Source organism: Aquarana catesbeiana, linkage group LG08 (assembly GCF_042186555.1).
Source record: "Aquarana catesbeiana isolate 2022-GZ linkage group LG08, ASM4218655v1, whole genome shotgun sequence".
In the NCBI taxonomy this organism is placed as follows: Eukaryota; Metazoa; Chordata; class Amphibia; order Anura; family Ranidae; genus Aquarana; species Aquarana catesbeiana.
Genome location: NC_133331.1, coordinates 284,477,188 through 284,492,508, shown reverse-complemented (window position 1 = coordinate 284,492,508; position 15,321 = coordinate 284,477,188). Strand labels below are relative to the sequence as shown.

General features: G+C 43.4%; 1 protein-coding gene and 1 long non-coding RNA gene across 2 annotated transcripts in view; both read left to right on the top strand.

Annotated features, from left to right (window-relative positions):
- LOC141106764 (uncharacterized) overlaps nucleotides 1-11,822 on the top strand; it is a 114,927-nt gene extending 103,105 nt beyond the window's left edge. The window contains exons 29-34 of the mRNA XM_073597691.1: nucleotides 2,119-2,322; nucleotides 2,440-2,625; nucleotides 2,712-2,835; nucleotides 2,952-3,043; nucleotides 4,393-4,528; nucleotides 5,832-11,822. Of these exons, the coding sequence (XP_073453792.1) occupies nucleotides 2,119-2,322; nucleotides 2,440-2,625; nucleotides 2,712-2,835; nucleotides 2,952-3,043; nucleotides 4,393-4,528; nucleotides 5,832-7,384 (2,295 nt within the window). The 3' untranslated portion in view covers nucleotides 7,385-11,822. The remainder of the gene's footprint in view (nucleotides 1-2,118; nucleotides 2,323-2,439; nucleotides 2,626-2,711; nucleotides 2,836-2,951; nucleotides 3,044-4,392; nucleotides 4,529-5,831) is intronic.
- LOC141104669 (uncharacterized) lies at nucleotides 947-2,029 on the top strand. Its single transcript, XR_012235495.1, has 3 exons — nucleotides 947-1,071; nucleotides 1,598-1,733; nucleotides 1,863-2,029. It is a non-coding gene; the product is annotated as an uncharacterized lncRNA (long non-coding RNA).
- Nucleotides 11,823-15,321: the final 3,499 nt, after the last annotated feature.

Sequence of the window (15,321 nt, the reverse complement as noted above, 5' to 3'; positions counted from 1 at the left end):
TGATAACGACCCCAAACACACCTTCAAGACGGCCACCACCTTGCTAAAGAAGCTGAGGGTAAAGGTGATGGACTGGCCAAGCATGTCTCCAGACCTAAACCCTATTGAGCATCTGTGGGGCATCCTCAAATGGAAGGTACAGGAGCGCAAGGTCTCTAACATCCACCAGCTCCGTGATGTTGTCATGGAGGAGTGGAAGAGGACTTCAGTGGCAACCTGTGAAGCTCTGGTGAACTCCATGCCCAAGAGGGTTAAGGCAGAGCTGGAAAATAATGGTGGCCACACAAAATATTGACACTTTGGGTCCAATTTTGACATTTTCACTTAGGGGTGTTTTGTGAGATACTGTATCTCTGAAGAGAGTGTTGCATTTTAGTGTCTATGTTCGATCTAAGTTCATTGCCAATCTGTATGCAATTGTACCTCGTGTACATACATTAAGGGAAGACTTGTATGTCCTATGAACACCTAATATAGCATACACTAGTTCCTATGAGCAGCTGACAGGGCCAATCTGGGCTCCGTTCTCTGTACTGAACACTTACAGGAAACAAGTGGTAGAAGTTGCAGTAAAATGAAGAAGTTTCAATCTTTTTAATCTCTTTTTTATTATAAATAGATGAAATCTAGATTAAACATGAGACTGTATATCAATAATAAGTTGTGACGGTAAAAGTGTAAATGTATCAGGATGGACTATAGCAAACTTAAACAAAACGTCTTATATAGAGTTTAAAAAATATATATATATATATTTTAGAACACTTTAAAATTATTGCTCTTTTTCGTTATATTTTTCATTTTTTTTTTTTTTTTTTTAACTAAAGCATAATGTGCATATGTAATGCACTACGAGGCAGCTGTAAAAGTACTAAAAAAAACCATTATAACCTGCAGTTTTTATATTTACCACAAGGTGGTGACCTCATTTATTGTTAGAGGAAGCACAGACAGGAAGTGATGTCACATGCAGACAGGAAGTGATGTAAGATGCCTACAGGAAGTTTTGGGTGAAAGGTTGAGTTATGAGGAAGTAGAGAGGAGACATTGACGAAACTGGCAGCAGAGGAGGTAATAAGATATTATTTTATATTTACACCCAGTAACCCCTCGTCATGTCCGTCCTCTTCCTCCATAGTCACTGTGACAATCCATTTATCTAACTGTCCATCCAGAACCTCTGGTTTATAGACCAGATACATCCTAAATATAGAACCATTTATCCAACTATAGCCATCCAGAGCCTCTGGTTTATAGACCGGATATATCCTAAATATAGAGCCATTTATCCAACTGTCCATCCAGAGCCTCTGGTTTATAGACCGGATACATCCTAAATATAGAACCATTTATCCAACTGTCCATCCATCTTTTCACTTTGTTGTTTAACAATGATTATGCGGCTCTTAAGGTTCTCTAAATTTTTAGCTATGAATGAAATGTCATCAGCACATCAAAGATTGTTGATACTTCGTTCATCAATCATGAAACCTTTATTTTCTTTCTCCAGCCCTGCTTCTCTCACTATATGGTCAGCATTCATGTTGAATAAGTATGCGAGAGTATGAAACCTTGTCTAACTCCTTTTCCTCCTTAGTATGATGAGTTTTTTAGGTCTCCTTTCTTCGGAATTAGACTATAGAACATCAATGAGAATGGAGGAGGACCAAAGTCATGTGACTGAGAGGATTTTGAACCTCGCTCTGGAGATCATCTACCTGCTGACTGGAGAGGTGAGGAGGATTCTGGGAAGTCACATGACATCACTTTTATCTCTATTAATAAAGCACAGACCTAACCTGAGAGGGTAAGGAGGAATCTGGAATGGTTTGTAAAGATATTTACATTTTCTCTTTACTCAGGAGATACATATCGTGAAGCACACATCTGGTGATTCATTAACACCCAGCAGTGGTCTTCACAGAACATCACTGATCACAGTGCCTCCAACTCACTGCCTGACAAGAGAGGTAACCAGTACCAAGAAGATTCTAGAAGTCACCAACAAGATGATGGATCTACTGACAGGAGAGGTGAGCGTGGTGGGAATTCTGGGACATTATCCAGTAACAGACAAGGGATGTGTCTGGATGGTGACTGTATCATTGTGTGTGTCAGGTTCCTATAAGGTGTCAGGATGTCACTGTCTATTTCTCCATGGAGGAGTGGGAGTATTTAGAAGGACACAAGGATCTCTACAAGGACGTCATGATGGAGGATCAGCAGCTTCCTAGTTGTGTTAAAATGGGAAGAAAGTATTCTCTCTCAAAAAGGTTAATACTGAATCACACTCTGGAGATCATCTGTCTGCTGACTGGAGAGGTGAGGAGGATTCTGAGAGAATTACATGGCATTACTTTTAACTTTTGCAATACAACCCAGACATGATAGGAGAGGTAAGGAAGACTCTGACATTATATTCAATGTTATATAACACAGGACTTTGCTGTAGTTATAAAGACTTCAGCTGAGAATAGTATTGAAAGGAGATGTCACCACATGTCCACAAAGGAAAAACAAAGCCTCTTCACAGTTCCTCTACCTCCCATTCTGACACTTCAGAAAAAGGACAAGCAGAAGATCCTTGTGGTCATCCAGAAGATTATTGATCTGCTGACAGGAGAGGTGAGCGGTGCCGGGAATTCTGGGACATTATCCAGTAACAGACAAGGGATGTGTCTGGATGGTGACTGTATCATTGTGTGTGTCAGGTTCCTATAAGGTGTCAGGATGTCACTGTCTATTTCTCCATGGAGGAGTGGGAGTATTTAGAAGGACACAAGGATCTCTACAAGGACATCATGATGGACAATCAGCCGCCCCTCACATCACCAGGTAAGAGGAGACTTTATTGTAAAGGAGAGAGCAATACGGAGGGTCCACCTAGATCCCCCATCATCTGATAAACACATAGAAACAATGTATTCAGTCAGTGTGTGTGTTTCCTACAGATGGATCCAGTAATGGGAACCCACCAGAGAGATGTCCCCATCCTCTGTATTCCTGGGGTTCCACATTCCGCACCATCCCTCACCATCATCAGGTAGGTGGGTTAGAAGAAAGGGAATTTTTAGGGACTTTCAGGAAGCCTAAACCTGGTAAGGTTATGTATTTCCATCCCTATGGGACTTTAATTGAAATTGTGGCCCGGTAGGGTCACATTTTTCCATCCCTATTGGATCAAGAGAAAGGGGGGCATAGAGGGTGGGACTTTATATGAAGCACATGGAAGCGAGAGGATCGTTAGGTGTAACAAAGAAATTTTATTGATGTCACAATATAAAAATACATATAATGTTAATACACGATAACAACAATAACATGCTAACAATACAAATATCTCGAGTTGTAACCATAAATGTCAAAGATGAAGAAGATAGACATGGTAGTAGACAATCGAGGGCAAAAGGGTAACAATATCTCGAGTAAGAACATAATAACATTCCTTGATACATTCCAGAGTTCCACACACTCAGGGTATGGTAAAAATCGTAAATGCAAGGTAAAACCTGCAAAATCTATGGCTTTACTAGACCTGTTAGGGTAATTGTTATATAGAGACTTGAAATAGATGTAAATGGATGAAAACACGGCATCCTATAGCTCTATGCGTTTCGTGGCGGAGCACGCACGTGGTAATCTAGGGTAGAATTGATATAAAAATAATCAGTAATCATTGTAACCATAAATAGGGGTGAAATGACACCACCACCAGCACGTGGGTGCATACTTACTAATTGAGATCCGCCAGCTGAGGTGCGGCGGCGAGGTGCCAAAGCATCCAACAAAGCCTCCAACGGGGAGCCGTGGCAGACGGCCTACAGGGGGCATCCCACATGGGTCTCGAAATAGGGCGGGCATGAAACCCAGAGGAATCTCTGTAGACAGGTGAAAGTAAATGGATTGAAGTGAATAAGTACCAACAGTGACTGAAAAGGTGGTGGGGGGGAGGGGGTAGGGGAGACCCTGTACCAGTGAAGGAAACTAGTGATGAAGTAAGACCAGCAGCTAGGCTGCCAGAAATAATGAAAAACCAAAGTGTGGAAGGTAGTGAAGTGAATGGCAAAGGAGCCATACATAAAAATGTGCACATACAAGTTTGGTTACAACTCGAGATATTTGTATTATCAGCATGTTATTGTTGTTATCGTGTATTAACATTATATGTATTTTTATATTGTGACATCAATAAAATATCTTTGTTCCACCTAACAATCCTCTCGCTACCATGTGCTTCATATAAAGTCCCATCCTCTATGCACCCCTTTCTCTTGATCAGGTAGGTGGGATTGAGGATCGAGGATTAAAAAATGTATCAGAATTATGAGATTATATTCTATATAGTCCATTGTTATTAACACTCGTTCTTTTCTCTATCATTTTGGGGCTCAGGAAGAAAAATTGATTTATATGAAAGTTGAGGTTGAAGAGGAACAAGAGACATATATGAGTACCAATCAGCAGTTTACAGAGGAAAATGGGATGATTTTAAAAAGTGAAAAGAATTCGCCTCTTGATATTGGCACAGGTAAGTGAGAAAGATGGCAATTTGAAAGTGTCCTTTGTGGTCCGAAGCCACTCATTTCCACTGTACACCATATGAAAGATCCATCTCCATTCCTCAATACAGCTTCACATTCCCAATATATGAGTTGGAGATACTGTACACCGTTTGAAAGGTCCATCTCCATTCCTCAATAGAATGTCATGTTCCCAACAAATGAGGTGGAGATACTGTACACCATATGAAAGGTCCATCTCCATTCCTCAATATAACGTCATGTTCCCAACAAATGAGGAGATACTGTACACCATATGAAAGGTCCATCTCCATTCCTCAATATAATGTCATGTTCCCAACAAATGAGGTGGAGATACTGTACACCATATGAAAGGTCCATCTCCATTCCTCAATATAATGTCATGTTCCCAACAAATGAGGAGGAGATACTGTACACCATATGAAAGGTCCATCTCCATTCCTCAATATAATGTCATGTTCCCAACAAATGAGGTGGAGATACTGTACATCATATGAAAGGTCCATCTCCATTCCTCAATATAACTTCTTGTTCCCAACAAATGAGGAGATACTGTACACCATATGAAAGGTCCATCTCCATTCCTCAATATAATATAACGTCAGGGTTCTTAACAAATGAGGAGGAGATACTGTACACCATATGAAAGGTCCATCTCCATTTGTCAATATAATGTCATGTTCCCAACAAATGAGGAGATACTGTACACCATATGAAAGGTCCATCTCCATTCCTCAATATAACGTCATGTTCCCAACAAATGAGGAGGAGATACTGTACACCATATGAAAGGTCCATCTCCATTCCTCAATATAATGTCATGTTTCCAACAAATGAGAAGGAGATACTGTACACCATATGAAAGGTCCATCTCCATTCCTCAATATAATGTCATGTTCCCAACAAATGAGGAGGAGATACTGTACACCATATGAAAGGTCCATCTCCATTCCTCAATATAATGTCATGTTCCCAACAAATGAGGAGGAGATACTGTACACCATATGAAAGGTCCATCTCCATTCCTCAATATAATGTCATGTTTCCAACAAATGAGAAGGAGATACTGTACACCATATGAAAGGTCCATCTCCATTCCTCAATATAATGTCATGTTCCCAACAAATGAGGAGGAGATACTGTACACCATATGAAAGGTCCATCTCTATTCCTCAAAATAACATTGTGTTCCCATATTCCATGTCGGAGCCCTGATAGACAAGTACACCTGATTTCTGAGAGGCGATTGTTAAATACTTTTAACATTTAAATAAAAATTGTCTTTTACAGATGGACTCTACATCAGAAATACCTCAGAAGAAAATCCTTTTGTGACTCCAGATTATAATGCAGAAGATAATGGCACATCACAATATTCTCCAGGAGGAAATCCTGTTACTCAAAATACTCATCACAGACCTCACCCTTCTGAGAGATCAATGGATCCCTCTAATCCTGAGGAATTTTCTGACCAATCACATCCTGTTACTTCAGAAATCCATGTAAGATCTCACAGTCCAGAAGGAGCAACAGATCCATCTAATCCCAAGGAATCTTCTTCAACCCATGATGGAGTTGACACAGGAGAATGCTCATTGTCGTGTCTGGGGTGCGGGAAATCTTTTAAAACAAACTCTGAACTTCTTATACATCTCAGATCTCACACCAGGGTGACCTTTACATGTTCAGAGTGCGGGAAATCTTTCAGTGAGAAAAGTGAACTAATTGCACACCAGAAACGTCACAAGGCTGAAAATCCTTATTCATGTTCAGAGTGCGGGAAAAGGTTCATTGAGAAGAGCGCACTTAATACGCACCAGAGAATTCACACAGGTGAGCGCCCGTACTCATGCCAGGAGTGCGGGAAATGTTTTACTCAGAAAGCACACCTCCTTAGACACGAGAGATGTCACAAGGGTGAGCGTCCTTTTTCCTGCCCAGAGTGTGGAAAATCTTTCACTGACAAAAGCGTACTTCTCATACACCAGAGAATCCACACAGGTGAGCGTCCTTTTTCGTGTTCACAGTGCGGGAAAGGTTTCACCGAGAAAAAAAAACTGATCACGCACCAGAGAATCCACACGGGCGAGCGTCCTTTTCAATGTACAGAGTGCGATAAAGCTTTCATACGAAAAAGCCAACTGGTTACCCACCAGAGAAGTCACACGGGCGAATGCCCCTTCTCCTGTTCCGAGTGCGGGAAAGGTTTCCCTGAGAAAAGAAAACTTCTTGCACACCAGAGAAGTCACACGGGTGAGCGTCCTTACACATGTTCGGAGTGCGGGAAATGTTTCACTCAAAAAGGAAACCTTCTTACGCACCAGAGAATTCACACGGGCGAGCGCCCTTTCTCGTGTTCAGACTGCGGGAAATGTTTCACCGAGAAAGGAAAACTGATGGCCCACCAGAGAATCCACACAGGCGAATATCCTTTTTCATGTTTGGAGTGCGGGAAATGTTTCTCTGAGAAAGCACACCTGGTTAGACATCAGAGAAGTCACACGGGCGAGCGCCCTTTTTCTTGTCAAGACTGCGGGAAGGGTTTCACTCAGAAAGCCAACCTCCTTACACACCAGAGAATCCACACGGGGGAGCGCCCTTTCGCGTGCTCGGAGTGCGGGAAGTGTTTCACTGAGAAAAGCGCACTTCTTGCCCACCAACGGAGACACACGGGCGAGCGTCCTTTTTCATGTTCCGAGTGCGGGAAATCTTTTCCGGAGAAAAGAAGCCTTCTTTATCATCAGAAGACTCACAATCGGGAGGGCCCTTTTCTGTGTTCCGAGTGCGGAAAAAGCTTCACACATAGAGGAAATCTAATTAGACATCAGAGCACACACACCTGAGGACATGTTGACACATATATGGCTGCGATTAGCTGTTTGGTCCATAGGACAACTGTCCATGGACATAGATTCCTCCACCCCCCCTTCTCTACAGCCTCAGATGAATGAATTCAAAGTGCTCAGAGACTTCCTGTTCCTTTACAATCTGAAGTACAGTAAACAGTTTACTATGCTTCAGTGATGAGTGAACACAGGAGCAATCGGTACCAATCACTCTCTGTGTTCTTTCAGGAAAGGAAGGGGCTGGTAAATAGGACATACAGTATATACTAGCCCCCCGCCCTTCATCCTGAAATGACCCCCGTGTAGAAGGCAGCTCCCGGCAGAAGGGAGAGGGAAACCAGCAGTGCTGCAAGTAAAAGGGTACACAGTGGGGCCCAGACAGCAGGTGAAAGGGGGGCTCTCATAGGGGCCCCAACAGCAGGGGGTGATCAGAGCAGTGGAAGGGAGGGGTGGGGGGCACAGATACTTAGAACTGATCCCCTTGCAGCACAGCTGGAGGGAAGGAGAGGAAGAGAAGCCAAGAGCGCTGCAGGGAGAGAGTTACAAGAAGATCGGTGAAAGGAATAAGGCAGTACAGTAGAGCTGCACGATTCTGGCCAGAATGAGAATCACGATTTTTTTTTTTTTGCTTAGAATAAAGATCACGATTCTCGCGGCGTAAAATCTTTCACATTATACAAAAAAAATTGGGCTAACTTTACTGTTTTTTTTTTTTTTAAATTCGGTAAAGTGTAATTTTTTCCAAAAAAATTGGATTTGAAAGACCGCTGCGCGAATACAGTGTGACATAAAATATTGCAACAGCCACCATTTTATTCTCTAGGGTCTCTGCTAAAAAAAATATATATAATGTTTGGGGGTTCTAAAAAAAAAAAATGATTTTAACTTGAAAACAACAAATGTCAGAAAAAGTTTTAGTGTTTAACCACTTAAGGACCGAGCCTCTTTTTTGAGATTTGTTGTTTTTTTTTTTCTATATTGTGAAAAAGATAATGTTTTGCCGAGTAAATTGATACCCAACATGTCATGCTTCAAAATTGCGCCCGCGCGTGGAATGGCGACAAACTTTTACCCTTAAAAATCTCCATAGGCGACGTTTAAAAAATTCTACAGGTTGCATGTTTTGAGTTACAGAGGAGGTCTAGGGCTAGAATTATTGCTCTCTCTCTCTACCGATCGCGGCGATACCTCACATGTGTGGTTTGAACACTGTTTTCATATGCGGGTGCTACTCAAGTATGCGTTCGCTTCTGCACACGAGCTTGGCGGGACGGGGCGCGTTTAAAAAAAAAAAGAAAAAATTTTCTTATTTATTTTAACTTTTATTTTTTATTTTTACACTGTTTTTTAAAAAATTGTGTCACTTTTATTCCTATTACAAGGAATGTAAACATCCACTGTAATAGAAAAAAGCATGACAGGACTTCTTAAATATGAGATGTGGGGTCAAAAAGACCTCAGATCTCATATTTACACTAAAATGCAATAAAAAAAAAAAAAGTGACATTTAAAAAATTTAAAAAAAAATATGTCCCTTTTAAGCGCTATGGGCGGAAGTGACGTTTTGACATCGCTTCTGACCTGCAATGATATGGAGACAGGTGGGGGCCATCTTCTCCTCGCTCAGCTCTATACCCAGCAAGGGAGAAGATCCGCTCACCTCCGACACTGCCGACGGATACGGTAAACGGCGGAGGGCACCGGAGCACGGCGGAAGGGGGGGTCCCTTTTCCCGCCTCCGATAAAAGTGATCTTGCGGCGAATCCGCCACAGAGACCACTCTTATCGGAAAGCGGACCGCCGGCCGAAGAAGAGGATACCGGGGTTATGGCAGATAGCTGCTGCCATAACAACGATATTCCTCTTCAAATTGAGGACGTATACCGGCGTGCGGCAGGCCCGGAAGTGGTTAAGTGGTTAAACTTCCCTCGTTTACACACAGAAGTCTATTCCTTTGATGTAAAGGACAAATTGTTACAATGTTTATACCCCTTCTCGCCAACCGTACGCAGATATGCGTACTCGGCTTTCTGGGGTTATACCGGGATGATGCCTGCAGCTGCAGGCATCATCCCGGTACCGTTGTTTCGAGCGGGCGATCGGCTATCCGTATATAACAACCGATGCGGCTAAAAGCCGCTCGGCTGTTATACCGGAGCAGTGGGAGGGGACATCCCCCCCCGCCGCTCTTACCGGGCCTCCCGTGCGATCGGGAGGCCCGGTGTCCAATCGGCTGCCTCCGGCGGCTGTGGGCGGGCTGGAACGAAGCTGTCGGCGGCTTCGTTCCAGCCTTCTCAATGTAAACGCGGAAGCGACGTCTTGACGTCACTTCCCGTTTACTCGGCTGCCAATGGCACCAAATTTAAAAAAATACACAGTATTCAGAATCCCCCTTTTCGGCGATTTGAATACTTTGAAGTGTAAAGGAGGGATGGGGGGTCTTTTAGACCCCCCATCCCTCCATAAAGAGTACCTGTCACCACCTATAACTGTCACAAGGGATGTTTACAATTCTTGTGACAGCAATAAAAGTAAAAAAAAAAAAACATTTTTTTTTAAACACAAAGTATAAAAATAAATAAAATAAATAAAAATAAATCAAAATTTTTTTTTAAAGCGCCCCGTCCCCGCGAGCTCGCGCACCGAAGAAAACGCATACGGAAGTCGCGCACGCATATGTAAACGGTGTTCAAATCACACATGTGAGGTATCGCTGCGATCGTCAGAGCGAGAGCAATAATTCTAGCCCTAGACCTCCTCTGTAACTCTAACCTGGTAACCGTAAAAAAAATTTAAAGCGTCGCCTATGGAAATTCATAGCTACCATAGTTTGTCACCATTCCACGAGTGCGTGCAATTATAAAGCGTGACATGTTTGGTATCTATTTACTCGGCATAAAATCATCTTTTACATTATACAAAAAAATTGGGGTAACTTTACTGTTTGGATTTTTTAAAATTCATGGAAGTGTCCCTTTTCCAAAAATTTTTCGTTTAAAACACCGCTGCACAAATACCGTGTGATATAAAATATTGCAACAATCTCCATTTTATTCTCTAGATTCTCTGCTAAAAAAAATATATATAATATTTGGGGGTTCTAAGTAATTTTCTAGCAAAAAATATGGATTTTAACTTGTAAACACCAAATTTCAAAAATAGGCTTAGTCATGAAAGGGTTATACTTAGGTCCACTGCTAAAGAATGTTGTGATACTTTGCTTTCTTTTGAGGGCTGTTCAGCAGAGCAAAGAGAATTCTCTGCATAGAAAGAATCGGGAAATAGTTTGTCAAGATCGCAAGGGGGGAAAAAATTGCGATAACTATTCTTAACGATTAATTGTGCAGCTCTACAGTACAGCCAGCCCTCTTGCTTGGCAGGTGCCTGGCCCCCCCCCCCCCCCCAGAAGTAATGGGGCCTGGGACCGGTACAGAAGGGCTGGCTGCACTGCCTTATCAGCAGCCCTGATCCTGCAGCTTATTGGAGGTGTTGCAAAAGGTATTTAGGGGTGTAGTTTGATTGTTATAGGCCTCAAGGGATTACATTACAGTAATATGGTCCCTAAAACCAACATCGATGTTGGCCCCACACTTGTACAAGGCACCTCCATAACACTAAACTGTGAAAATCTCACAATATTTGGGCAACAGCCTATGCATTATTATAACACTTGTACTTCAATTATACAAGATTTCAGTGAAGGCTTGTCTTTATGGTGTGTTAATCACTTCTGATTTTCTAAAATAAACCAGAAAGTTCTACACTTTACAATATTCTGTTCTGAGTAACTTTTTTCGACCAAGCAACCATAATGTGCTCAGTTCATTGAAAGTAATCAATGATATTTTACAATGGGGTTTATTACTATTACTAAAGGGAAATCCACTTTGTACTACAAGTGCACTTGGAAGTGCAGCCACTGTAGATCTGAGGGGAACATACAAGGAAAATAAAAAAACAGCATTTTTGCTTGTACATGATTGGATGATAACATTTAGCAGCGCTTCCCCTCATTTCAGATCTTCCCCTCCAGATCTAAAGGGACTGCACTTCCAAGTGCACTTGCAGTGCAAAGTGGATTTGCCTTTAGTAAATCAACCCCCAAGAATACATGGAGTCGCTGCAAATGCTTCATAGAATATTATCATTGGTGTCCATACTACTTAAAGATCTCCAGCTCACTTCATTCCTGTCTTCGCCTTGGTCACATCACAAGAAACCATCTCCTGATGACATCCCTTCTGGCTCCTTATTCTGCTTGCTGTTCCTCTACTTGGATCCCTGACTTCTGGCCTGGCTGATTAGACCGATCTGGTTACTGAACTCTGGCTTGGCTGACTACCCGATCCGGTTACTGGACTCTGGCTTTGCTTTGACTACGCTTACTCTATTTACTTTTTTATTTTTATTAATAAACAAGTGTGATTTTACTGTATTTCTGTCTCGGTCTAGTTCATGGTTTCTGATGCACTTTCTCTGGGTTTCATCCGCAAATCCTCATCTCCTGCTGGTGCTGGTTTCTTCTTTGTGAAGAAGAGGAGCTTTTCCAAGAAATTGTCACCTGCCGAGTGCAATTACGAGATTGGTGACAGAGAGCTGTTGGCACTCATTTTAGCCCTGAAAGAATGGAGACATCTCCTCGAAGGTACCACTGTGCCGGTTCTCATTCTTACTGACCATAAGAATCTTACATTCTTGTCTGAGGCTAAACGCCTCTCTCCCAGAAGGGCGCGATGGGCTCTTTTCTCGCCAAGTTTCAATTATATTGTCTCATTCTTACCCAGTACTAAGAATGTAAGGGCTGATGCCTTGTCACGACAATTTTCCTCCACTTCCAAGTTGGAGTCGGTTCTGGTTCCTGTGATTCCTCCTGATCATATTCTGGCTACGGTTCGCACCAGTCTTACTTCTCCTTTGGGTGACAAAATTCTTGCTGCTCAGGTCGATGCTCCTCCTGAGAAACCTTTTGACCGCTGTTTTGTCCCAGAGAGTCTCCGTACTGCCGTGCTCCACACTTACCATTCTCCCAAGGCAGCTGGCCACCCTGGTAAGAACTCGTTTGGGCCATTTCCCAACAATTCTGGCGGCCTAGTCTACGTGCTAATGTAACTGCCTTCGTAGCTGCCTGTTCCGTGTGTGCTCAGAGTAAGACTCCACTACACCTTCCAGTGGGCCTCCGAAAACCCATACCCAATGGAGAGAGGCCCTGGACCCACCTGTCTATGGATTTCATTGTGGAGTTGCCCCAGGCAACACAGTTATCCTTATGGTGGTTGACCGGTTCTCAAAGATGTGTCATTGTATTCCACGTAAGAAGTTGCCCACTTCTAAGGAACTGGCTTCCATTTTTGCTTGGGAGAACTTTCGCTTACATGGGCTACCCAAGGTGATTGTCTCAGACAGGGGTAGTCAGTTTGTGTCTCGGTTCAGGCAAGCCTTTTGTGAACAGCTGGGAATTCAGCTTGCTTTCTCCTCTGCGTATCACCCGCAATCAGTCCTTGGAGCAATTCCTACGTTCCTATATTTCTGACCATCACAATAACTGGTCAGACCTATTATAATGGGCAGAGTTTTCTCACAACAGTGCATTGAATTCTGCTTTCCGATTGTCTCTGTTTTTGGTGAATTATGGTTTCCAACCTTTCATGTTGCCTGACTCGCCTTAACCCAGTGGCTTACGTGTTGGACCTTCCTCCTAGTATGCGTATCTCAAATGTGTTTCCTGTCTCCTTATTGAAACCATTGGTCTGCAACCGCTTTACCACCTCAGTGCCACGTCCTCACCCTATACAGGTTGAGAACCATGAGGAGTATGAGGTACAATCCATTGTTGACTCCTGTAGGAGTTCCGTGGGTGCATACAGTAGCTGGTGCACTGGAAGGGTATGGTCCGGAGGAACGCTCCTGGGTCTCATCCTCAGACGTACATGCTCCTGCCCTCCTCCGTGATTTCCATAGATGTTTTCCCCTCAAGCCCGGTGGTCCTCCGAGGGGGAGGGGGGTACTGTTAGGGCTGGCTCAGCCCTTCCTTCTTTGAGCTGGCTGCTCAGCTGTCGGCTAATTGCCAGCTCTCATCTCTCCCCACAGTTAACCAGCTGTTGTGGATCTGCTCGTCAGTCCCACCTACTTAAAGATCTCCAGCTCACTTCATTCCTGCCTTCGCCTTGGTCACATCACAAGAAACCATCTCCTGCGTTCCTGTTTACAGACTGGCTTTGCTGACATCCCTTCTGGCTCCTTATCCTGCTTGCTGTTCCTCTACTTGGATCCCTGACTTCTGGCCTGGCTGACTACCCGATCCGGTTACTGGACTCTGGCTATGCTTTGACTACGCTTACTCTATTTACCTTTTTATTTTTATTAATAAACAAGTGTGATTTTACTGTACTTCTGTCTCAGTCTGGTTCATGGTTTCTGACAGTTGGATGATGTAGTGTGGATGGTGGAGGAGATCTGTCGGAGAATGTAGTGTGGATGGTGGAGGAGAGCTGTAGGAGAATGTAGTGTGGATGGTGGGGGAGATCTGTCGGAGAATGTAGTGTGGATGGTGGGAGGAGAGCTGTCGGAGAATGTAGTGTGGATGGTGGAGAAGAGCTGTCGGAGAATGTAGTGTGGATGGTGGGAGGAGAGATGTCGGAGAATGTAGTGTGGAAGGTGGAGGAGAGCTGTCGGAGAATGTAGTGTGGATGGTGGAGGAGAGCTGTTGGAGAATGTAGTGTGGATGGTGGAGGAGAGCTGTCGGAGAATGTAGTGTGGATGGTGGGAGGAGAGATGTCGGAGAATGTAGTGTGGATGGTGGAGGAGATCTGTTGGAGAATGTAGTGTGGATGGTGGAGGAGATCTGTTGGAGAATGTAGTGTGGATGGTGGAGGAGATCTGTTGGAGAATGTAGTGTGGATGGTGGAGGAGATCTGTTGGAGAATGTAGTGTGGATGGTGGAGGAGATCTGTTGGAGAATGTAGTGTGGATGGTGGAGGAGAGCTGTCAGGGAATGTAGTGTGGATGGTGGAGGAGAGCTGTCGGAGAATGTAGTGTGGATGGTGGGAGGAGAGCTGTCGGAGAATGTAGTGTGGATGGTGGAGGAGAGCTGTCAGAGAATGTAGTGTGGATGGTGGAGGAGAGCTGTCAAAGAATGTAGTGTGGATGGTGGGGAATAGAATAGCAATGATGATGAGGGGCAAGCATCAGAGAACAGGTGGATGGGAAAAGAAGTGTGGAGAATCTAGTAGAGAAAAAGGGTTGAGCTTTAAGAGAATGTAGTACAGATATTGGGGAAAGATGTACAACACAGGGGTGAAAAGAGTGTTTAGTGATGTGGACATCATTTCTAATAAATGTGGTGGACATATAGACACTGATAATACTGAGGGAACTCCCATCATGGTTGAACCTGAGAAGAGCGTCTGACAGTGTGGGGAGAGAAAAAGAGAGCCGACAACAGGCTTGTGTTAATGGGACATCGCACTGATAATCAGGGCCCTGATAATGAGTGCTACCAATTAGTGCCCAACAGTGCTGTCAATCAGTGCCGCCAATTAATGCCCATCAGTGATGCCTAGTTTCCATCAGTGCCCATCAATGCCACCTATCAGTTCAGCCTCATCAGTGCAGTCTATCAGTGCACATCAGTGAAGGAGAAAAATTCACCTATTTGCTAAATTGTATAACTATGAAAAATGTTTCTTTTTGTTTAAAAATTTTCAGTCTTTTATAAAAAAAAAAAAAAAATGTAAAACCCCAGTGGTGAATAAATACCACCAAAAGGAAGCTCTATTTGTGTGAAGAAAATTATAAAAATGCCATATGGGTACAGTGTTGTATATCCGCGCAATTGTCATTCAAAATGTGACAGCACTGAAAGCAGGCACCTGGCCTGGGCAGGAAGGGGGTGAAAGTGCAAGGCAAGGAGTTAAACACACTTCTGGTTACAAGGA